The sequence below is a fragment of the Corvus cornix genome, chromosome 14 (genome assembly GCF_000738735.6).
Source record: "Corvus cornix cornix isolate S_Up_H32 chromosome 14, ASM73873v5, whole genome shotgun sequence".
NCBI lineage: Eukaryota > Metazoa > Chordata > Aves > Passeriformes > Corvidae > Corvus > Corvus cornix.
The window spans coordinates 13,581,400-13,605,816 of NC_046344.1; the positions used below are offsets into that span (position 1 = coordinate 13,581,400).

At 45.5% G+C, this 24,417-nt stretch overlaps 1 protein-coding gene across 2 annotated transcripts; it reads left to right on the forward strand.

The window, feature by feature from the left end:
• Window positions 1–8,954: 8,954 nt before the first annotated feature.
• Window positions 8,955–22,615, forward strand: MPG (N-methylpurine DNA glycosylase). 2 transcript variants are annotated; one of them, XM_010392150.3, is made up of 5 exons: window positions 8,955–9,040; window positions 13,008–13,148; window positions 13,743–13,968; window positions 16,996–17,200; window positions 22,096–22,615. In XM_010392150.3, exons 3-5 carry the CDS (start codon window positions 13,747–13,749, stop codon window positions 22,488–22,490), a joined length of 822 nt encoding a protein of 273 aa, XP_010390452.1. In that variant the 5' UTR covers window positions 8,955–9,040; window positions 13,008–13,148; window positions 13,743–13,746; the 3' UTR covers window positions 22,491–22,615. The 2 variants fall into 2 exon arrangements, with proteins under 2 accessions (XP_010390452.1, XP_019137270.1); XM_019281725.2 differs by lacking the exon at window positions 8,955–9,040 and adding an exon at window positions 9,959–9,979.
• The last annotated feature ends 1,802 nt before the right edge of the window (window positions 22,616–24,417 follow it).

Consider the following 24,417-nt stretch of genomic DNA (forward strand, 5'->3'; position numbering starts at 1 on the left):
CTCTTGTTCCCAAACACACTGAATCCCGGGTATATGCATTATCCCAAAATAGTGGGATCAGCCACATGGATGGACTTCTCTTGGGAAAGGGCAGACAAACAGTACGCTGTAGGGTGACAGGGCAGGACAGAGGAGTTACTCACAGAAGCATTTCCTTTCTCATGATCACTCCGTTTATCTCTGATTAGAACAGGGTTTTTTTAAACTTCAATCAGTCAGCCTGGGAAAATAGGATGGCAGTTCCTCTAACTGTCCAGCAAACTGCTTGTGAAAAGCATTTGTGAGAGCTCAGCTAATTCACAGAAATTGCTCCAGACAGGCAGCACTGCCTCCAAAAATATGTTATACAACATGTAACTTCTAAACCTCTTACTCAAAAAACCTAAACTCAATTCCAATAGGAGCTGGTTTGTAATGAATTTGGTGTTGATGCCAGCGTGAGGTGTGTAAATAACATGTGTCAATAACACCTCAGTTATTTGGCTGTAGTCACTGCAGCAAATACATCAAGCTATTGTGCTTCCCTTACAAGCCTGTCATCACACGCACCACCCCACCTGCCAAAGCCTCTGCCTTTTTTTTTCTCCCCAGATGTTTCAATCTCCAGTTTGAAGCTGACATCTGGAGAAGTGATGTTGTAGCAATGCTACCTATCAGCAGGCCAAATATGGGACATACTGTGGAAATGAAAATGTAGTGACAGAACAAAATTAATGGGCATCCAGATGCAAGTCAATAAGTGATATAGTGCCTGTCAGGAGTTTCCTAATGGGAAAACAGGCAAGAAACCTTGTATTGAAATGCCTCCCAGGAGGGATGTGACATCTGCCCAGTCACAGTTTCTGGAAAAAAGGCACACTCTGCAATCTGAGTCCCCCAAATCACTCGACATTTCCAGTGCCCCTCTCTGCTCCTCACTCCCCCATGCTTGTTAAGCCACCCTGGTCCTCTCCCCTCTCTTCATCCTTTGCAGCCATTTCTGCCAAGACAAAAGGACATCTGAAATACCTCCTCCATGGTGTTTTGGGGCCTTAGCTATCTCAGGAGATGAGACTGCAGGCAGGGGACATGGTTTACTGTCCAGAAATGTAGAGAGGAAAGTGAAACAAATAAGCAGTTTTAAATTTTTTTTTTCCCCTGTAGAGATGCTGAGGAATTCTCCAGCAGTTCAGGCCAAAAAAGAAAACACCAAACCCCAACTCAGGTCATTTTATTTACACAAGGAGGAATGCAGGAATTCTGACTTACTCCAAAGTGTCTTTGGTTACCCTGTATCACTACAAATTTGTTAAGAGAACTAACCCACAATCCCACTAAAGACACAACTGTCAGTTTTAATTCAAATAGCTACTGCAGCCCATAAATGTAGCAAGACACAGCTCCTGCTGCACTTTCAGAAACACATCAGCAGAGAGAAAACAGGTAAGTAAGAAAAAGCCATGAGCTAGGCATGGGTGATAAATTTTCAGGAAGCAGGAAGAAGTAAATTGGGAGCTTAGTTATTTTGAAAGTAATTCCTATTTTTTCAGTGAATATTTATACTGGCTCTGTGTTCCTATCTTTCCAGTCAAAATTGTGTCTCTCACCATGTGATGATGTATTTTAACATAAGGCCAAAAGGGATTCATATTCCAACTAAAGCAACATGGATGTGCACATTGTACACGCATGATTTGCCCTCAATGAGGCTGTCCGGAGAAAGGCAAGAAAGTTTCAGATCATTGCAAGCAGATGTGGTGCCGATCTCAACCAGCTACTAGATCAGAAAGGGAAACCAAGCTCTGATGGGCAGCAATCCACAGTAGGAAAAAGGGACTCCTGCTTGGAAAGAGAGCACAGTTTACATCCCTTATGGGAATCTACATATTCAGCTATGGGAATAAAACCTGCTTCTGATGCCAGTTCTTACATGTCCTCTTTGGCCACCCATGACAGTGGAAGGACAAGCAGATGGGGCGGAAGCAGATTCCACAGCGCTGGTTAAATCAGCTGCTTCATGTGTGTAAAGACCTTTGGTTAGGGTAGATACACCCCAGGGAATTGCTGATTTCAGTATAATCACCCCAAACTGCACAGGAATGCCAGGAGAGGCTGCCTGAGCCATAGCATTGCTTGGCAGAGAAGGTGTCTTGGATTTAATCTCGGTAACCTAGACAAGGTCATCTGAAAGTTGGTTGCAGAGAGGCTTGGAGGTGCTGGAAGAGCTGGAGCCCAGTCACCATCTCTGCCCGATTTCAGGAGCCGTTGCTCAGCAGAGATGATTCCTTAGGCACTTGATTTACCTCCAAAGCCTGCTAAAAACCACTTACACAGAGATCAGGTTTATACCGCCAAGAAGCATTTCTGGTTACTTTGGAGGAATTAGTACATCAAAGAGAGTAAGACCCCTTAGCAAAGGGACTCATTTTTCATTATCAATTACATTTATACTGGGGATTTCCCAACATAGTTTTTTTGGTAAGTATATGATCTTTTCTTTCTTTTTTTTAAATTTATTTTTTTACATTCCTAAAGTAAAAGGAAAACACAGCTTTGCTGTGTTGCAAAGCTGCAACACAGACCCGTTCTGACTGAAGCAGCGGGTGAGGATGGAGATGTTAAAAATGAGTGAGCACTGCAGAAAGCATTAGTGATTTACATGCAAAAGCAAACTTTACCTATATTGTATTTATGTCCCCAGACCATTTTTTTTTTTCCCTGGGAATATGTGAGTTCCCATCTCTTCAAAAGGAGGAGTTTGTTTTCAGTGGCAGTTCTTGGAACTGAAACACTAAGTTTGATGCCAACTGAAAAATTGATATGCAGAGGGTGCACCCTGCTGCTTTCCAGTTACTTGAATTCTTACCCTGGAGCTCTGGCTGCCTGTGCTTTTCTGGGAAGCAAATAATCACATCAAACCTAAGGGATTTGTTTGAAGACAGATTTGAGGGTTCAAGAACCCTTTTGTTTAAATGGGGCCTCAGACAGAAACTGGAGATCCTTCATGTTTAAGTTGCTCTTGGAGCAGTGGAACAAAGTACAGTTTCCTAGGCTTCTCTGCCCCATTTCCTTTCCCCTCCTTTCCACAATAACCTCTGTCTCCTCTTGCTTTCCTGAGGACCTGGTGATGCTCCCCTGTCCCCAGCTCCTGTACACCATCTACCTCCTGTGTCCCACAGGCTGCATGCACTGGCTGGCCAGCACTGATCACCCAGAACACTTCAAACTGTAGGGAACTGCTGAGCACATTCTTGTTTCTTTTTGGAAGGAGGATGTGATTCCAGATCTTTTCCCTCCATCCAGAAAACAGCTTTTATTATAGAAACTATACTAATTCAGCCTGCAGATTTAAAAGAGGAGATAGACAAGGTGAGCATGTAAACTTTCTTACCTGAGAAATAAGATTAACAGGGAAATGTAGCAGGAATTTTAGTTATAACAAGTCAACTTGAAATGCAGACCCCCAAGAGAAGGGGTCTCTGTCTCTTGATCTGGCTTGTGAATTTAGATGAGCTTGTCTCTTGCAGCATTTTAATTTTTATTTTAACCTAAGAGAACAAGCAGAATGGAGTTACAAATTACTCCAACTATAATTAACTTGCAGTGAATGCAGAGCTAATCTCTGCATTGCCAGCACGGATACAGGCAGGAAAGCCTTTCTCAGATCAGGTCCTGTGTGCCGACAGTTCTGGTCAATGATTACCCCTTGCAAAAACCTGTGACATACTCCCTCCAGTCACCTGTTTACATCCCAAATGTTCTCAAGTTCTGCTGTTTCAAGCTTAACTCTTGTGACCTTACTCCATGATATTCAGTCCAAGTCTCTTTACCATATCCTGCAGGGCAAACAACTTCAGGCCAGTTTTAGTAACCAGTGCTATGTCATGCCTGTGGTCAATGACTCTAAGTATGCCCACGCCCATACATTTCCTAAATTTGGATGTCTGTGATAGCGAACACCAGGGGCTGGGTAGGCACTCCTGTTTCACCAAAGAAGAATTTGGGGCATTTTTGCTCTTTGAACATTCTCTTTCACCTTCCGAGCATTTCCTGGATGAATTCAGATTTACTAGAAGATATCAGCTAAGCAGGATGAGCAAACCAATTGTGACTCCTGCAAAACGTTTCTAAGAGGTGGATGAGTCAGATAACAGATCCACAGAGCAGAAGATATCCACCCCCTACAGCAGCCAACTGTCAAAGCTTACAGACAGTATGAAAACAGGTCAAGTATGGAGTAATATTTCTCCCAAATACTCCACCAGATCCCGTGGTTTGTGGCTCAGGGACTTCCTGAAGCAGAGATGTTGTGTCTGTGTGTAATAGCCAGGACATACTTTTCTTCCTGATATTTCTTCAACAGGTTCTTGAACCCAAACATTTTAGTACTCACAGTGTCCCGTGGAAATAAGCTCCTCAGTCTATGTGTGAATTGTCCCTTTCTTTTTGATCCTGGCACTTCCTAGGCCACTTTTTTCCCTTTTCAGTCTTTGCTCACCCTCCACGCCAAGTTTTGTAATGAAACTGTAAGATAGACAGTGAGCAAGTCCCACTCACTACTTAACTTCTGGTCTCCTTTGGAAAATGCTCTGACGTTTTTTTCCCAGGGGAGCCAGTAAGTATGTGACCGAGTTTTATCCCAGTACACTCATACACATAAGCATCACCTTTGAAAGTTCCCTCGCAGCAGCATTTCTGTATTGCAAAAGCTATAGGTTTACTCCTGTAAAAACAAATTATCATCATCAGCTCAACTGCATCCTAATTTGCACAATTTTTCATCTGTTATGAGACACTGGTGGAGCTTATCTGAACTGCTGCTATCTGCTGGCATGCTGACATTGCACAGGATGCAGAAAAATGGTGATTCCTCAGTGTATTGCCCTGACCTCAGCTTTGCACCCCATTTATGCCTGTTTCTGCTTTTACTGCTCCAGGCCATACATGTCAAGGGTGAGGTGTTGCTCAGTCCAGAGGGCACGGACATGGCAGCAGCAGCACAGGGAAGGGATGTTAGCCTCCTCCAGTTCAGGGAGCTGGTTTAAGCACAGCTCTGCATGTTACTGTACTGGTACAGTGGAAACTGTTCTGAGGGAGAGAGGTTGGGGGCAAGGAGCCAGAGGAATTTCTTTAATTGGTCTTTTCCCTGCATCCAGCACATTCTAAGCACTCTCAGCAGAGGGGCAGAGCTGGAGATGGCTAATAGCTCTCAGGCTTGCAATGCTCTGACTGGACAGACATATGCATATTTCTCCACAAATCCCTCAACACTCTCATGTACAGCCTTTCTCTGTTTAGACTGATTTATGAGCCTGCTTGCAGCAGGACTCCTCTTGATCTAGAAGATACTGAATGGCCTGTCTTTAACCCCTTCAGAAAAGGAAACTACCATGTTTTAAAAAGCCTGGCTGATTGTTGGTGCAGCTCCATCTCATCCTTCCTCAATTCCTGCTAGTTCAGCTTAGCCTTTGGTCTCACTCTCCAGCTTCTCATTGCTCCTGTGTGGCTGGGAGAGGCTCCCAGGTATGGTCCCACCAAAACCAGTTTTACCAGGGATACCACATAAGCTGTCAGTCCTAGAGATGTAGGGAGCCGAGCACAGTAGCCCAGCAGTTTGCCCTACTCACTTGGGTTTTGGCTTTTGGTTTTTTTTTATGGTTTGGCTTGGAAGGAACCTTACAGCCTATCCAGTTGCACCCCCTGCCATGGGCAGGGACACCTTCCACTAGACCAGGTTGCTCTGAGCCCCATCCCACCTGGCCTTGGACACTTCCAGGGACATGGCAGCCACAGCTTCTCTGGGCAACCTGTGCCAAGGCCTCACCACCCTCACAGGGAAGAATTTCTTCCTAATATCTAATCTATTTGTTTCTTTGCACTGAGCAATCCTGTGAAGTCATCCATTTCTGCTTTGTCAGAGAACAAAAATGTCTTTCACATGAAACAAACAAACAAATCCATTAATATGTCACTAAATAGGACTTGCCTGCCCTCTCTGGTCCAGAGCTGAGGCTCCCAAAAGCTGTGTTGCTTTACTGGGTTTTCCCATTGCTTGCAGTGCACTTGCAAGGATTCCTTGCACCCTGAGTGCAGAGCAGGTGGACCGGTACCCACCATGGATATCCCCAACTTTAGGATAAAACACCCACATCTGCTGACATAACGAATTGAATGGGCTTGGTTCACAGAACTGGTCATTTGATCTGTGGCTCAGTTTGGGTGTGGGAGATACCAAAGTAGCTACGAGCACCTCTCCCTTCTAGTGGCAGGTTTGCTCTGGTACTAATTGGAGGGCTGTGTGTACCTCAGACACTGGTTGGAAATAGCTCTGGACAAGACACACTGGCAGTTGAGGATAAGTAGGAAGCGGCAGCCAAGACTGGATGTCAGGAGAGGCCAGGAGGGGATGTCATAAAAACCCTGTGCTGTTTGGAGCGTTTTCATCCACAGGAATTCTTCAATAGTTGGCTCATGAAGTGTTGCAGCTGTCCCGCGCTGCTGGCAAGAGCAGCGTGGCCATGTGAAGTGTCCAGGCGATGGCCGGTGGGGAATTCCGTGCCTCTTCCTAACGGGACAGAGGAGGCTTTCAGCAGACACGGCTGAAGCTTCATTTGGCACCTTACAAAGAGAAAACTTGAAAATCTGCCCCTACTGCTTTGTCCTGCTTCCATGCTGGTCTGCTGTCCTGGCTGTAAAAGGATGATAAGTCAGGACTCTGCACAGACTGGGAGCTGTAGGGAACCACTCTGAAAACAGTTTTTGCTCCAAGAAAAGCCTGGTGCACTGTATGCAGCCATTGTGTCACAGACCCCAGGGTCTCCACCAGCCAGATTTTCTAACCGCAGATTCCAAGTCATTCCTCTCACATTAAAAAGTTTTTGCCCCACAAGGAGGGGAACTTTAATCTTCTCAAACAGATCTGCTTTTACAGGAGGCTATTTTAGGCATTGATTCTGTAACAGTGAAGTTATTGGACAAATGAAGAACATGGCATATGCTGACACTTGGAGCAATTTGCATTCCTCAGGTGCTAAAAGCTTTAAATACTTCCTTTGGGCACGAAATAGATCTGCTGTCAAAGAAGCCAGCATTCCTGAGAGTGCCTGTCCCACAGACTCCCACAGGGGAAAAGCCTGCAGAGCTGAACTAGTCTGACCCCAGGAAATCCTTCCCACAGCTCTCATTCTTGCTCAGTTTCTCCTTTAAGTTTCATAATTTGCTGAAAGATCAGTTTGACGTTTGGTTATCTTCCTTTTCACGCACTTTCTTGGTCTTCCCCTTTTATATTAATACCACATTAAAGCTGGGATGTGAACCATGCAAGTCAGGAAGTCTGAGATGCTCTTTCAGAGACACTCAGTCAACAGCTAATCATTTTTAAAAACTTGTTGTCTTTGCTAATACACAAATGGCTCATTTCGGACTGGAGCTAAACATATCTGTGCAGCCAGCAGGTAACATCCCTCCAGAGATTCCTCACTCTTGTGAGCTTATTTTTGTCTATTTTAACTAAAACATCACACAGAGATCTCCAGTATCAATACCTTTAAGTTTTATTCATGTTTCCTTCCCCCCCCTTTTTTTTACACTGTTACAATAGCAGTGCTAACATGCTTTACAATTATTTAAAGGTTTTTAGTGCATTCTTGAAGCTGCTTTGGGTTCCAAGTTACATCAGCTGTTTTTTCATGGTCAAAAAGAATGAATACTGTGTAACAGACTCTGTGTTTGCACCACTCATGGTTTGTTTGCGTATTTTTTTACACCTTCTTATTAAACTGGAATGGTAAAATTTGGAAATTCTGGGCTGAGTTCATGTTTTACAGGAATGTCAGTTTTTCATCTGCCCTACCCCCATTTGAGCACGACTCCATGCTCAAATGGACTGGACTGCTGGTCCCTATTTCTGCCTCCACAAGAACCTTTAGCTACTCATACTCCTGGCTGCACCTCCAAAGCTGCCAAGGTCCCCTAAAATGATACTCAGTAATTTATCCTTCTCCCTTCCAAATTCACAATAGGGGTAGACAGTAAATGCCTATTCTCTCCATCACTGGGTCCTAGCTGGTGCTATCCTGATATAAGTATTTTATTACACAAATAGGAATAAATCCACTTGGATTCATCAGACTTTCCCTCCATACCCTTTGTGCAAACACTTCTTTATGAATCAATGGCCCCAACTGCATGTCCCCAGAATGTTGTGAGGAAAAACCATATTTTGACCCCATTTTGACTGTATGCTCCATCTGGATAAAAGCTGAAGCCAAGAATTTTTTCTGCAGGCCAGACACTTGTTATTTGGGGAACTGAGGGAGTAATGAAATGTAGCTCTCTATAAAGCCAGCTTGTGACCATGCATGTCCATTGGAATGCACGTTCATGCCTTTTTGGAGTAGAATCACAAAATAATTTGGGTTGGAAGGGACCTTAAAGATCACTCAGTTCCACCCCCTGCCACGGGCAGGGGCACCTCCCATTATCCCAGGTTGCTCCAAGTCCTGTCCAACCTGCCCTGGGACACTTCCAGGGATCCAGGGGCAGCCACAGCTTCTCTGTGCCACGGCCTCCCCACCCTCACAGGGAAGAATTTCTTCCCAATATCCCCTCTGTCAGTTTGAGGCCATTCCCCCTTGTCCTGTCACTCCAGGCTCTTATCCAAAGTCTCTCTCCAGCTCTCTTCAAGGCCCTTTAGCCACTGGAACGGGCTCTAAGGTCTCTGCGCGCCTCCTCTAACGCAGGCTGAACACCCCCAGTTCTCTCAGCCTTTGTACTGATGAATTAATAACTAACATGAAAGAGCGAGGAGTGGATGCTGAAAACCAGCGAGAGTTCAAACGCTGTTTTACAGAGGGTCTGTGCTCCAGAAAACAACACCCTCGACGAGACACCGCCGAGGAACAAGAATCTGTGACTCGGGGCCGCTACCGACGGCTCTTCCCCCGCCAGGGCCGCGGCCGTCCCGCCTCCCCGGCCCGCCCCTCACGGCCGCTGCGGGGCTTCCGCGGGGCCTCGGCAGGGGCTGCGCGCGCCCCGCCTCCGGCGGGAACGGGCCCGGCAGGTGCGTGAGGGGGAGCCCGGGAATGGCCGGGAGCGGCCGGGAATGGCCGGGGCGGGCGGAGGAGGGAGCTCGGATTCCTGGAGCTCGGCCGCAGCCACGGCGCCGGCAGCGCCCGAACGGGCCCGGCCGGCCTTGCCCAGCACTGCCGGGCACGCCCCCCGCTGCAGCCCTGGGTTTCGCTCCGTATCATGAGTCCTAAACCAAAACGGAGCCTAATTCTGCTGTGAAGGCTTTTTTTTTTCTTTTTTGGTTGTTTTTTGTTGTTGTTGTTGTTGGTTTGGTTTTTTGTCATTGCTCGTTGTTACCTTCTTTGTTCTTTACGGAAGGATGAGTTAAGTTTCATCCCTAAAATGCTCAAGATGCCCGGTAGGGAGTAGGAGCGAGGACTTGAATTTCAAGGGAAGTGAGATCCCCAGCACTCAGTAAGGTGAACAAGAGCATCCCTTCTGGCATATTTTTGAGGTATTAGGATTCCACGTACTGTCAGAATCTGTCTGTGGAGAAATTGACTAATTTATGGTTACATTAGCTCATGCCTGCACTCTTTTCAAGGTTTTCTTTTCCTGCTTCTCACACTGTTGTCCAGAAGACTATACATTATTAACTTACTTCTGGTTACTAATAGGTTAGACTAGACAGGAAAGGCAGAGAGACATCATTCATGCTGAGAACTCACTGAAGGATCTGCCTTAAAATGTCTGTTTAAGAAGTTATGGAACAAAAAGACAGGAATAACAAGTAGTAATAAGTTGCCAAACTGGCAGAAACAGGCAGGAATAAACTACCAAACCAGATGCAGCCCCCAAGGACAGTGTTGCTAATGATGGTTTCAGCAGCAAATGTGTCACTAATTTTTAAAGAGGGTTCTAGGGGAAATCCGAGGACTGCAGACCTGGAAGTTTGACCGCCAGCGAGTGAATTAATAGAAAATGTAGCAAGGTAGGCTTATTGGACAGCTGCATAAATATCTAGGAGGGAAAATCAATGTGGCTTAAAAGCCATGCCTTAAAAAAATGCTGTTAATTTTCTGCAGGTTTAAATAAGCATGTTGAGAGGTCTGGCTCACAGTCTGTACTCAGATTTCAGGAAGGTTTTAAACAGGATCCCTCACCTGAGCAGCCCTTGACATAATAAGGGAGTTTCCCTGTCATAAATACACAGTTGTTGCAAAGATAGGAAAGAGGATGTGAGTAAATGGGCAGTTCTCCTGCTGGCTGGAGGTCACCATTGGGGTGCTGCAGGGATGGTTTGTAGATGACATGGAAAATCAGTGTTTCCAGCTGGCTTTGCCTTATTTGAGGTGTTAAAGAAGAGGGCTGAAGGTGATGAAGTGCAGCTGTAAACTGATTCATATGGGTGCGGAGCAGTGCAAATTTCCCACACAAAATTAGTGAGTTTTTGGAGCACTAGTAAGTAATTCTGTGAAGTTTTCTTCCTTGGTAAAGTCTTCCTTTGGCTTGTCTTAGAGAGGTTCAGGGAAGACTGTGCCTTGGTCAGAAGGTTCCAGTCTAGAGACATGGAGGATGTGTGGAGGAGCACTGTGTGCTTATTCTGTTCTTCCCCAGGCTCCTGCTCTTGACCTGGGCTGGAGAGCAGGATACTGGGGGAGGTATCCTTTGGTGTGACCCAGCATTGACCTAGCATGTACTCCCACTTGAAATCTGTACAACTGGGAATTGGTGTGAGGAATTGTCTCTCCAGAAGTGGCAGTGCTTTTATGTACTCTTCTTCATTGTTCTGTCAGAAAAATAGATGTGCCTGAGGACGGTTTTGCAGGTAACTGGATCTAGGAGCCAAAAGTACATGCAAATTGCTGGTGGGATTTTTTTTTTTTTTTTCCCTTCTTTTCATGAAAAATTATATTAAATACCTAAGGAAGTGCCTGCAAATGTAGTCTTGTTAGAAGGATAAAAGAAGCCTCTGTAGACTCTGTTGTGCCTTGACTACAGGGTATATCTGCTGCTGAGCTGGGTTTTACACAGATTTGCAGTGTCTTTCCAATTTTGGCTTGCAGGTTCCTGAACCACTTGCCTGAGATTAGCCCAGCAGCCCTGAACACTCCAGGCACTTGTTCTGATGATTTAGCTCTTGGTCTTCTTTTTCTGAACTTCCATAACTTTTTTTTTTAATATGTTTCCCAGATGCGCTTAACAACTTGTAGTTAATTTGGTTACAACAGGATTAGTAAAAAGTGATTAAACCCACGGCTCATTATTTGAGGCACAGGAGTAGAATTTGTTTATTACACAAGCAAGAAAATCTAGATAGAAATGAAGAGTTGCAGAATTTGTCTGCAGACTTACAGAAGAGGTTGTGTCTCTTTTTTCCCAAATACACAGGGCTTGGATCCGTGGTGTGTGTTGCCTTCTACAGTGTGGTTTTTCATAGGCAAGAAGAGATTTGTATTTACAAGCAACATCCTTTCCAGAAAGTGCAGATAGGCTTTGAGGCATAGAGCTTTTTGTTTCAGATCTTGCTATGAACAAGCAGGGAGACAAAGGGTATGTTGGGGGTTTTTGCTGGGTTTCTAAGCTGGTGTTGCAGCCCCTCGTTCTGCACTCATGTTTCTGTATGTGACCCATTTGTCCTGGCTAGAAGGCAGTTTTCTGCTGCCATTTCTATTGAAGATGCTGAGATGTGTCAAGGATCAGCCCACAGCAATGAAGTTACAAGTGTCCTGAGGCTGCTGCTATAACATGTCAATAAGAGCACTTGCAGCTTTTAGGAATTATTTAATTAGAAGTGCAGTAGGTGCCAGGCAGCTCAGATCCTGTTTCTGATGTCGCATTCCATAAGAGCAGAAATTACCAAATGAGTTAATGCTCCACTCGCATCAGCCATGTTTGCAGCGTGTCTTTATGTGTGGCTGATGAGCTGGAAGTTCCAGTTAATACTGTCAGAGGAGTCTGGAGGTATTGTCTTCAGTGGGAAGTACTGCCTTGACTGAGTGTTTCAGAGGGTCAGTCTGGAATGGTGAAGTGCTCCTCCTCTGGCCCTTCCTTCCTGCAGCACTTTCTCATAGACAGGACTCATTTGCCAAGGCCACCAGACAGTTTGTCTGAGGTAGGCTGGTGAGTTCTGGTGAGTTCTGACAAAATTTTTAAGAATTCCCACCAACTGAAAGCCACAGCTCAGAGCAGAGTACCTGGCATGGAGCTGGTGGTTCTATGGCAAGTCTCTGACATCACTGAATTATTGCAATAAAGAATTAGGTGGTTAGAAAAAAATAAAACCATCCTACCTCTCTGTCAGTCATGCCAATGTGATTTTATTTTTTCCCCTGCCTATTTTTATATGTTTGTGTCTGGATTCTTCTGAAGTGAAACATAACACTGTTGGGGAATTGGCACTGGTGATTCAATTTGTAGCAATGCTGAATTTGTTTCACTGTAATGAAAAGAAAGTGTTGCAGGTGGAACTTTCATTGTGAGAATCATCAGACCAAGATAAAGATTAGTTTTGATGTTGAAATTTTTTGTAGTAATTTTTAAATGCTGATGATCTGGTGAAAAATGAGTGGCAACAGCTAATTACTTATGTATATACTTCCTTGCAGGTTCAGCTTTGTATAGGATTCCTTCTCCATTTCTAAATCTGTATGATGCTGGAGCCTTACATCTACATGTGGTTCAATTTTAGAACTGGTGTTTTTGCATTCTCTTGTAAAAGTCCTTTTTTTGAGGCTGACACTTTCCAAATTTAGTGCCAGTGGGGGCGTTTAAAAAGTTTGGTTTCAGCTTTCTGTGTATTCAGTATAGGAGAAGTGCATTCCCCACTGAATAACAAAGGCTGAAGAGCATCTCCAGCACTGCCCGTCTGGGAGATGGGACCAAAAGAACACTGCAAATTATTCTGGAGTTTGATTTAATGGTGCACTTGGTATCACATTTCCATCATATCTCCAGAATCTCTTGGCCTCTTTCAAAGTACTTTATACAGTGAATAAATGTTTGTACCTGTTCAACAGGTGTAAGGACTGCAGCCCTGAAAAGGAAGCACCAACTTTTTGGAACTCACATAGTAAAGTGGTGACAAACCAGAAGAACAATTGCACCTGATGTAATTGCCTCAGGTCCATACTACTGGCTGGAACAGTAGGTTGAATCTGGTAGGTTGGATCATTTTGGGGAGATTCTAACACAAACATTTCTACAGCGCAATAAACAAGTTTGTGACTGTGAATAGGACATCTCTAAACTTCCTGTGGAGATTTAGATTCTGATCCTGTTACATTACCTTTGAAAATGATTGATTCACAACTTCTGTGGGCTTTCTGAGGCACCACAATTATTGAAGTGGTTGTTTTCTGTTTTTTCTGTCTACTTCAAAGATTATGTTAGTTTTAGGTAAAAAGTACATAGTACTGGTTCATCTTTGCTTTCAATTTCTGAATTTTCTAACCTAACAGCAAACTTATTTTCAATGCTCAGTGGAGCAGAGTTGCTTTTATCTGCAGTCCTTAAAAGATGAATACTCAAACTGCTGTTTTCTGTTTGCTCACCAGTAGAGCCCTATATTTGCCCAGCCTGGTGCAAACACAGCTAAATCTGTCACCTGCTGCTGCAGTGTGCATAGGTTGTCCATGTAGTCGTAGCTTTCAGATTCATTGTTGTGGAGAGATGTGTAAAAGCAGAAGTTTGTGGAAATGAGTTGCTTTTAAATAAGCTTTATAATCCTAATTATGCTTATATCTATTTTCTAGAACTATGCCAAGAAAAAGAAAGCTGTTGGCTCAATTAAGTGCTCTTCAAAGCAACACCAGCTTCCCTCAGATCGATGCCTTGGAGAAACTGAGCACTACACCTGGAGCAGATCCTTCTCCAAAAAGCAGCAAGTATTTTGTGATAGAGAAAAAAAACTCTCCTCAGCTACAAGCAGATTTTTTTGACCAGCCCTGTGTTAGTCTGGCCAAGTCCTTTCTGGGACAGGTAAGACATGAGCACTGAGATTCTTGTAGTGGAGCATGTGCTAGCTAATAACTTAGTGTAAAAGGATGAAATTCTTTCTTGGCCATTTGACTCCCGGGCTTGGCTATTTTAGGAATACAGCTCTCATTCCTTCTCTTGCTAAGTGCAGTGGAATGTAAAGACTAGTAGCCAAATCTATTCTAGATGAGGTCAGAGGAGTAATTTTTCAGGTTTAGTCTGTCACATTTTTAATTGGGGTTTTTTTTGGTGGAGTTTTCCTCCCTTTTTTCTACTTACTAAAATGGGCTTTACTGCTTGTAGTTTGAAGGCTGTTTCAGGCCCATTATTTTCCTTTCAGCAACTGCTTTGCTTGTTTTTGTTTCTTGCTTAGCCCAGTGGAAAGTAATGCTCTGCAGTCAGCAACATCTTCTCTGCCTCCATTTTACTGTCTTGTTTTGCTAAGGATTGCACAGTCCCACAGTTAAGTTCTCTTCCCTCCAAATATTGCTATTTCTGTCTTTTGTTTCTGAGTTTCCAAGTCATTACTTGCTCATGCAAGGACTTCTCCCTTAGCCCATTGCATAAACTTTGAGGAGTCTTTGGACCTTGTTGAAAGGCTTTGGAAATCAGTGTGGTGGAGATTCACTCTTCTGCTTAGTGAGTCCTTCAGAAAACTCTCTGGCTGTTCCAGGGGAGAGAGTTCCCTCAGTGTTTTCCCTATAAAAAGTTCCAGTCTGGGACCTTCTAAACGCAACTGCAAAATGTGTGTTCAGTTTCACTGCTATGGTCTTATCTTCTCTGAGTCTTTTTTATACCTTTATTGTCTGCAGGGTGAGCAGACTCTCTGTGTTCTCATGGCTTTAGATAACTTCAGGAATTTGTTCCACAAACTATTGGTTTTGGCCCATTTTGCTGCATCCAGCCTATTTTTGTTTTCTAAGGATATCTTGCTTGTAATTGACCCCTTTGCTCTGCTTTTTAGTCCTGCTGGGTTTCTTTCTGCTATGCTTTCACCTCTCTGTGATACTCCATATGTGTTGCTATCTTTACAGACATCCTGTTAGAGGCTTGCCTTTCAAGCCTTAACCTTTGGCTGCCTCTAAAGTTCTTCCCAACAAGCTTCCTCACTTTACGTAGTTTCCTCTTTTTGCTGGTAGGCAGGACTCTGATAGATTATTTTTGGACTTTAATGCTTGTGAAAAGACACTGAACTCTGTCTTTCATGGTCATGATACAAAGTTGATTTTCAGGAACAAGTCTTTGGAAAAGACTTTGTGTTTTGCTCCAGATCTGAGAACTGAGTCTTTTCTTATGAGATTCCTGCTTCCTCACTCTGCACAGCATTTGATGGTGTCTAAGAAAACATTTTATGTGTCCTGGTTTAGCTGAGGATACCTGAAGTCTCACATTACTGATACATTGCTGTTGTTTTAATGGCTCCATCACCCTTATGCATTCAGTTACTCTGGGCAGATGATATTTGAGTCCTAATTCTGTATTTTTCCTGTTTAGGCCTAGTATTACAAACCAGGTGATTTCTATCTTAATTTTACATTTTCTTTAAAGTAACCCCCAGTCCCCCATGTCCCAGCCTATTCTCTCAGAAAGGTAATTTGGTGTTTCCTTCATTATCTTCACTCTACCAAATTTTGGAGGCATCTGGTATATTAATCTTGCTTATCTTCATGATACCTGAGTTCTTGGAAACAAAAAAGATACATGCAGTAAATGGCCTCTCAGAGGGAACCGCCATAACATCAAGATACATCCTCAATGAGAAAAGTAACTTTTATGAAATGGCTTACTGTGAGGTGTTGGGAATTATCACCAATTTTAAACTTTTTTATTCAACAGAATATTTGGTGTGTCTGAAGACAGGGAAGTGCCTGGATGCTTTTAAACCCATTACCTAACCATTGCATTTCATCATGCTGAGGGAGAAATGTGGCCACATGGGTCTGGTTTTGGGGTGTTCACAGGCACTTGCTGAACACCAGTGCTTTTTTTTCATAAAAATAATAAACTGATTATTTTCAGCAATTTGACAAGTGCTGCAGGAAAACCATGGTATGCCAGAGCTGCAAGTTTGGAAACCAACTCCTGGAGCATCCATACTGGATTAGATCAATATCTGCATTAGGAATCCAGCACAAACATCTGTTAGGAATTAAGCTTTCTTATCTGAAGGTCATTTTTGAACAGCTGGATGGAAGGGCTGGATAATTAAAGTGTTAGAATTAAACTGATTGCTGGTACCCAAACAGGACTGTGCTGCAGTATTTCACACACATTAAGTAAAACACAAAGTTTGGAAATCAGGTCAAACCACAAATTCCTTTGTACAAAGTTTAGTTGTTGTTTTATTTTTAAAGAGAATCTTTTGACTGTCATGTTTTGTTTCCCCTGCATCTGCTTTGTTTTATTCAAGGAGGTACCAGCAGCAAAGAACACACTGTAATAACAAAGATCTGTTATTGTCTGCCTGAAGCCAATTCCCAGCTCTCCTGCACTGCCCTTCTCTGTGGTGCAGAAAATACTGAAATAGCATTGATGCTCTCTCTAGAGCTGATTATCTCTGTGATTTGGGACTGGGACTTGTTTGAAACATCTCTAGGGAGAGAAACTGTCTAATCATAGCAGTTATTTAATTGTGCCACTGTCATATTTCTTCTGATCTAAAGATTATACATTCATGATGCTTCAGGGTTAATATCAGTGGTGTTTTTTGCCTTAAACCTGATGGATTGGAGTGCAGAATACAAAAAATAACCACAAAAGCAACTCTGTGGTTCTTTTTAATACAGCCTCATCTAGACACTCAAATGTACCGGGCATTTTGTGGGTGAGTGATAGGTAGGGAACTCCTTGTAGTGGGCTGTGGCCTGGGCAGTGGAAGCTGAAAAAGTTGGTTTTAGCTTACAGACTGCTAACTGGAGAGGATTTAGTACCATCAGGTCCTTTCTTTTCACCTTCTCTGTTTCCACAGCTCTTGGTGTGGTTATTTTGTACTGAGGGCTGGTAACTGATGCACTCTGACCTCTCTTTCAGATTTTGGTTCGCAAACTTCCTGATGGCAGAGAGCTCTGGGGCAGGATTGTTGAAACAGAAGCTTATCTGGGTGGGGAAGATGAAGCTTCCCACTCGAAAGGTGGGAAGCAAACACAACGAAATGCAGCAATGTTCATGAAACCAGGAACTCTGTACGTGTATCAGATCTACGGGATTTATTACTGCATGAATGTTTCCAGCCAAGGTAAGCTGAGGCTGAAAGAGATGGAATGCCAGCAGGATGGGGCTGACATTTCAAGCTACAGCAGCACTGCAGTCACTTGTGAGCTCTCTGTGGGCTCTCTGATGTCAGTGACTTGCTGTCATGATCGTTCCTTGGGACCTGGGCTTTGCCACTGTGCAAGTAGCACAGCAGGCAGGGCCCATCTCCAGCTGCCCAGTTTGTCCCAGCTGGGAGCTGTTCAGGCACACGAAGATTGAGAAATGAGGGAAAATCTGGATGGGATAGAGCTTTCAGTTTTGATGACCGGGCTGCTGCCTCAGTCATGTGATTCAGTGAACCTTGTTCCTCAAAAGTGGTGATGTAGAGAAGAATTCGGAGTCATTAATGACAGCCTAAATCTTGGTGTCTGTTGCCATGGCAGGAAACTCCTCTGTCTCCTACCTTTATCTTCAGAGGCTGAATGAAACATTGGGGAAAAAAAAGTCTGAGATGTCCTAAGCTTAAGCAAGGAGTCAGTAGGAGCATTTTAGCTGTTTTGTTGTATCTAAAAGCCAAAAAACCCCACCCAAATCAAAATACCCAGACTGTTACAGAATCTTCAATCTTCTTTTATTATTCTCAAGAAAAAATAATCAAGCTCTAATTAAATTATTCTGGAATTTACTGAAACTGTCCTTCCACATTTCAAGACTCTTAACAAGCAAGCGTTACTGAAAACTTCCTTTTTTTCCTTTCCTGTAAGAATGACAGTATTTATCTTGCAATGAAGCTCTTGTTTAATTAGACACCTTGAAATGGCAGCAAGTGTTTCCTAGGTAACTACTCTGTTAGAAAAAAATCTCAAACCCAATTTACTTTCTTTTTCACCATTTCGAAGATAAAGGTTAAAAAGCTTGTGTATTCCTAAGTGAAAAGCAAATGTAACTGTGACCATTAATCCTCAGGTTTTGGCCTTTGGACAGAAGCCAAGCAGAGAAACAGTGCCAGGTTATAGTGTGGGGAAAGAGCCTGACTTTCCAGCTGGGGTCTGGAGTCTGGACTATCAACACATGTGAACTTCATTACATTGGCTCTGCTAGATCTGTTCAGATAATGAAAGCACATGGTTCGTTTGTCAGGATGGGATTCTTGGTGTTTGAAATATTAGGAATAACACTTTTTATTAAAAAAAAATATGTTTAGCCTTTGAATTCTAGAAAGACTTCTTTGAAATACACACTTTGGGAAATTTTTCCTTATATACCTGTGTTTAGTTTTGTAGCAAACCAGTTAAAGAGCTCCCTGTGGTGATGGAATTCATTGGATTTTTTGTTACAAACTCCCTCTCCATCATCCTGTCACACATGCAGTGACACTGGGCAGAGCCATCACTGCCAGCTTTGTCAGAGCACTGCAGTCAATACTGTGGCTGTGCACTGATGCAGCTACATAAACAGGAGCTGCTCCTTCTGTGGATTTGCCCACATGCAGAAGTGTTACAAGAAAGAATCTGGGGAGGAATCACACCTGAGATGTTTTTCTCCAGTTAGAGGGAGAAGGAGTTGTTTAATTGTCCTGTTGTTTAGTCTGAGGGAAGGATTGAGGGAGTCATCTTCGTGGTGGCACCTGGGCAAAAGGCAAAAGCATTTAATTCTCTGGATATGGGATAGATTTTGGAAACTTTGACTCTGGCTGTGAAAAAACACAAGGAAACCCTGGCAAAAAAACCCCTGTTTCTTGTGGCATAGCTTGGTCCTTCTTCATAGCACAGACCACACTGAAGGGGAAACAGCTCCAAGAGACAAGTGTATCCTCTGAAGCAGCGGCAGCTCTGACTCTTTAGGGATCACTTGTTTAGATACACAACCTCATAGCCTCTAACTCCAGCTGGAATAAACCTTCTCTGTTTATTGGTTTATGCTGGAGTTCAGGCTCCGGTATCACTCAGGGATAGAAAGAGTGTGTCACCCGCAGCCCTGTGTACATAAAACCACAATGAGATGAGGGGCTCCAGTACTTTTTGTCAGTGAGGAAGGGGAAATAATTTGTGCAGATCACTGAGATAAAGCTGTGTCATGGGGAATTTTACTGTAAGAGGTCTTCCCATCACTGAGTGAAATGCTGCAACTGCCTGAAGCCACGTCAGGCATCACTGCATTTGGAGAAATCACGGATGGTAGAGGAGAAGAGCTCACATAAAAAATATAGCCAGAGTCTTTTAGTGTGCATGAATCCTACAGTATCTCCTGAGCAGCACATAATCTTCGTACTAAGAGCTTTCCCTAGAGTTGAGAGAGATGTGGGGCTTCCCTTGCCTCAGGAAGAGGATAAATGCCAGTCATGCTTCTCTTCGACTTAGCTGTGATCTGTTTCTCTGGAATTTGCCAAGGTCTGTATTTTGCTGCCAGATCTGAAAGAATAGCTTGTAAAATGGGTGATGCTCAGCCCAGGGTCACACTGCAGGGACTTCTCCTTAACTTTCAGATCCTAGACTAAGATTTTGAAGGAAGTATTCGGGAGCACTGAGTCAGGCAGGTGAATGGAAGAAAAAATTCTCTTCTCTCCAGTGGCCAAGAGCTGTTTCCAAGCCTGGGAGCTGGAGCTGTTTCAGGGAAGGAGCAGCAAGCTGCACTGTGGGGGTGTGGGACTCCACTGTCATGTTACGATTTCTAGCTGCGCAGGGAGAGAATTGACCTCTGCAGTGTTGTTAGATCCCAGCTTTTAGCCCTGAATGCTGCTCATTATATGGAGTGACTCTTATCAAGGGAGATAAATACTTGGCATCACTGACTCGCCCTACTGCTGCTGCTGGTGTGTCCATGTTGGGCAGATGCTGAACCCAGGTGACCCTTGAGAGTGAACTGCTGCAGGCTGGGAGGGGGAGGAAGCCAGGCTGAAGCACTCTAGAGTTGAGCCAAAGGGATTCAGCTACTCTTTGGGAATTAAAATTAAATGTCTAATGTGGAAGTATGCTCAGGAGGACCCAGGGGTGTGAGGGGAATAAAGCAGTAGCTCATCATGGCATCTCTGCACTCTTGTCCTGCCTGCTGTCTCCACCTCTTCCCAAGGCTGCTTTCTGGGTAGAGTGTGGTGTGTGTTGCACACAGCTAGAAAGAACCTGGAAACTTCCAGCTGGAAATGCAGAAAGAGCAGCCAGAGACAGAAATTCCCAGTACCCCCTTGCTGGGCTCTGCGATGCTCTGGGAGCACCTGCAGTTTTCCAAGTGCTCATCTCTCTTCATGTGAACTCCCAAGGACTCAGTTCAATTTATGTGTGGCCACAGTTTCCACTTGCATTTGAGATGGATGAAAGCAAGTAGTATAATTAGCAATTGCTCAGAATCCCACAGTTGTTCCTGGCAATGGAGGCAGCAACATGATATGAAGGATGTTTCTTCATGCATCGATAAAAAGCAGAATTAGGACATGGAACATGTTCTTAAAAATCTAAAATGACCTTTGAGCTCTAAATCACTGTTAGGCCAGGGAAGCGGCTTTTGGCTGCCAGATTAGCATCAATCCCCCCCTCCTTGCAGAAGGGAGTGCCTAGGAACAGATTGCTGACAGCTGTTGGAATTCAGGCTGTTGACTTCACCGAGCTGTAGTGGGGGCAGCAGGGGCTCCGAGAAGGTTCAGGACAGCAGGCACACCTCAGAGAGCCAGGAACCAGGACCTCACTGGGAGCACAGAGGGATAATTTAGTGTGGGATTTGTACAAAAAATGAGAGGGATGCTATTTTGGGAAGTCACAGGTCCTTAGGGATCTGCCAGTGCCTACAAAAAAAACCTTTGCCAGGCATGAGCATGGTTCCAGATGTTCGAGGCTGGAGAGGGAGCGGCACCACGCAGATGCTGGCGGGAGGAAAGCCATGGGCGGCCAGCACAAGGAGAGCTGTGTGGGGCTGCACACAGGCCCTGTGCCAGTGCTCTCCTCACCCACTCAGGGGCAGAAGACCTCCCTGCTGTCCACTGGAAAATACCAGGGAAACGTTTCTGTCCCACTTAGGCTGGAGATCCTTGTTAGACAGGGAATGTCTGCTGTGAGCTGTGTCTTTGCTTGACTGTCACCTGGCTGCAACAGCTGGGAGGGCAGGAGACCTAAGGCTTCTGACAGGGTGGCAAACCACATTTGAGAAAAGAATTTGTCCGTTTTCTTCAGTTTTTGTCATAGAAAGGTCTTCTCTGCTAAGTGCTGCTCCCAGGGCTGTGTATCCCACAGCCAGACTGTGCAGCCCTGTCCTGCCCCAGGTCCCTGCCTTGGGAGAGCTTCCCTGGCACATGTGTCCCAATCACACTCTGTTGGAGCTGTGCAGTTGCCCAAGGCCCTGCTCATCGCACCTGTTCCACCTCCAGGAGTTTGCATTGGTGCCACCTGCAGCTCAGGCTCCCTCAGCAGTGTCTGCTCCCAGTGCCTGCAGCTCCTTCCCAGGTTTCTCTTTGTCCAACCTCACTCTGCAAGCTGCCTCTTTCTGCTGGCAGCATCCAGACTCATTCTTCCTCGCCTTTGTTAGCTGGAGTTCTTGTAATCAGAGTTTATTAGAAATCCACTGGGTTTGGGAGCAGCTTTGGATACCTCTGCCAAAATTGAACCAGATGTATATTTATTCCTGAACATTGTGCTGACATAAGAAAAAGCTCTTGCCCTCTGGCAAGCCTTGAAGCAGCAGCCAGACTTAACAACATGAGGTGGAGCTGGGAAGAGCAAGTCAGCACTGCAGAATGAAGGGCACAGAGCTACAGAACACTGGACATTGGGAGGAGGGAAGGGAGTGCACTTGGAGCAAAGGATAGGCCCCATGGTTGGGTGCACCAGGCCATTCCCTCCTCCACTGGGCTGAGCCACAGGCTCAGAGCTGAAGTGCTGCTGGCAGTGGGCTGAAAGGTGAGGCATTCCCAAAAAACACCCCCATACTAACACCAGCTCTTGTTCTGCACAGGAGAAGGGGCTGCAGTGCTGCTGCGTTCCTTGGAACCTCTGCAGGGCTTGGATGCCATGAGGGAGCTGCGCAGGGCCTCCAGGAAAGCACCCACCAAGCTGCTCAAGGACTGGCAGCTCTGCAATGGGCCCTCCAAGCTCTGCCAGGCATTTGGGATCGACAAGGCTTTTGACCAAAGGGACCTGACTCAGGATGCTGCCATCTGGATGGTGCCTGGACAGGACCCGCCAGGGGAGCAGGACGTGGTGACCACTACCAGGATTGGCATTGGCGACAGAGGAGAGTGGGCACAGAAACCACTCAGGTTTTATTTACGGGGAAACAAATTTGTGAGTGTTTTAGACAAGAAAATTGAGAGAGAGATGGCAGCAAGGGGACACTCCCCTTGCAGCTGACAAGTCTTGGAAGTGCCCCAGGGACCAGGACCTGAGCTGTGCTCTGTACAATGGCCTCAGGCTGCATCATGGCAGGTAGAGGGGCTTGGGTGTTTTTAACAATAAATGTACTTTGTCACAATGGATGGGGCAAGGTGGAGCTTTACTTGCAGGAGACTGGCATGGGCCTCCCAGCCAGAACTGAGGCTGGTTTTGGACACTTTGGACACTGAAGGCCACTTTCCCTCTTGCCAATGGATGCAGGCCTAATTAGGGTGGGTGAGAGGAGAAGGGTCACAGCTCTGTGCTGCTCCCGCCTCAGCTCCCAGCAGAGGCCAGTGCTTGGTTGCTGCAGGGGAATAGTAAAATAACTGGACGGCAGCAGAGCAGCCTGAAAGGATGGGAGCTGGGGGAGAAGGATGTAAAGGGGGGCTCTTACTGTTGTCTGCAACTACCTCAGGGGAGGGTATAGAGAAGACAGAGCCAGGCTGCTGTCAGACAGGATGAGGCAACAGGCCACCAGCTGGAAAACAGGAAGTTCTCATTAGCTCTATGGAAAAAATTTTCACCATGAGGATGGTCAAACACTGGAACAGGGCCCCAGAGAAGCTCTGGGCCATTCACACCTCCACAGGACAGGGTCCTGAGTGACCTGATCTAACACCTTTCCTTTGAGCAGAGACCCCTTCCAACCTCTACCTATCTGTAAGGTCCAGCTCGGAGAACAAGAATGGGTTTTGTTCATTTTCCCAGCTGCATTTGAAACCAGTTCAGAACTTACCACTGTGTGAACCCCCACACAATGAAAGCACTGGTGCAGAAGCCTGACTTGAGGTACAGAGGGGAAGAACGTCCAGGATTCAGGGCAGGACCTGCAGGACCGCAGCCACACTGGGTGGGTGACAGGGACACACCTCCCACCTCCACCCCCACCTTAAGGTTCCATACAATAAAAGGGCTCAAGTTTTTAAAAACTCTTGTCCCCATCCCATGAAAGAATTTGGTTTGGCCCCTTCTGAGCAGTCTTTTTTCTGATTGCAGTAGCTCACCTTGATGCTCAGGTGCTGGGGCTGGTTGAGACAGGGTCTACAGGGGTGTTGATCTGATTTTTAGGTTAGATACCGTTTTTTCCTCTTCTCTACCATCCCTGTTGCAGCTGCAGGGCCAGACTTGCTGAAGGAACCCTGAGTCATGGAGTAGCTCCCCCAGCACTTGACTGCTGGAAGGTAAGTCAGCTAAAGCTCCCAGTTTCACCCAGTTTGTGTGGGCAAGTGAAGCTGCTCCTGAGAGCCTGGAGCTCTGGGAAAAGCTCCAGGTGTTGTGCATGGTGTAAGGGAAGGTCTTCAGAGGGAGCCTGACAACCTTTTAACAAACCCGTAGAAGCCACACCACTATGGAGGTAAAGTTCCCCCTCCCTTCCCCAGGTATGCAGCACAGAGCAGTGAGCAGCTGTGGGGGACAGTGGCCTCACACAGGCAGGGGTGAGCTGGCACAAGCTCCTGCTGTCCCCAAGCCCTGGCATGTCCCAGGGCTGTCACCTCTTGTTCTGGCCCTGGCATGGCTGGAGGAGCAGTCCCAAACCAGAGCAGGAAATACAGTCCTGTATCTCGTTTTCCTGCTGGATAGCTTTACCCCAGGCCAGGGTCCCTGTCTGGTTCCCTGCAGGCACAGCCACGCTTGTGGGAGGGAGAGTGGAGGGCCGAAACAAGCCCTGGGGGACAAGCCCGAGTGCCCTTACCCCCAGCCTCTGGGTGGAACGTGTCCCTGCACCTGCAGCTTGGCCAGTGCCTTTCAGTCCTGCTCAACAACCAAGCTCGCACCCCCAGGCAAAAACTGGGAAACATGAAAACCCAGAAACACAGAGGCTGCGTGGTGGCAGTCCCTGCTCCAACAGACACTTGGGAATAAGGATATTGGGACAAGGAAAGAACGAGCTGTGACACAGTGA

Coding starts and splice junctions, on each gene's coding strand:
- MPG (XM_010392150.3), top strand. CDS start 13,747: ATGCCAAGAAAAAGAAAGCTGTTGGCTCAATTAAGTGCTCTTCAAAGC. Junction 13,969..16,995: donor CCAAGTCCTTTCTGGGACAG/GTAAGACATGAG, acceptor CCTCTCTTTCAG/ATTTTGGTTCGCAAACTTCC. Junction 17,201..22,095: donor CATGAATGTTTCCAGCCAAG/GTAAGCTGAGGC, acceptor TGTTCTGCACAG/GAGAAGGGGCTGCAGTGCTG.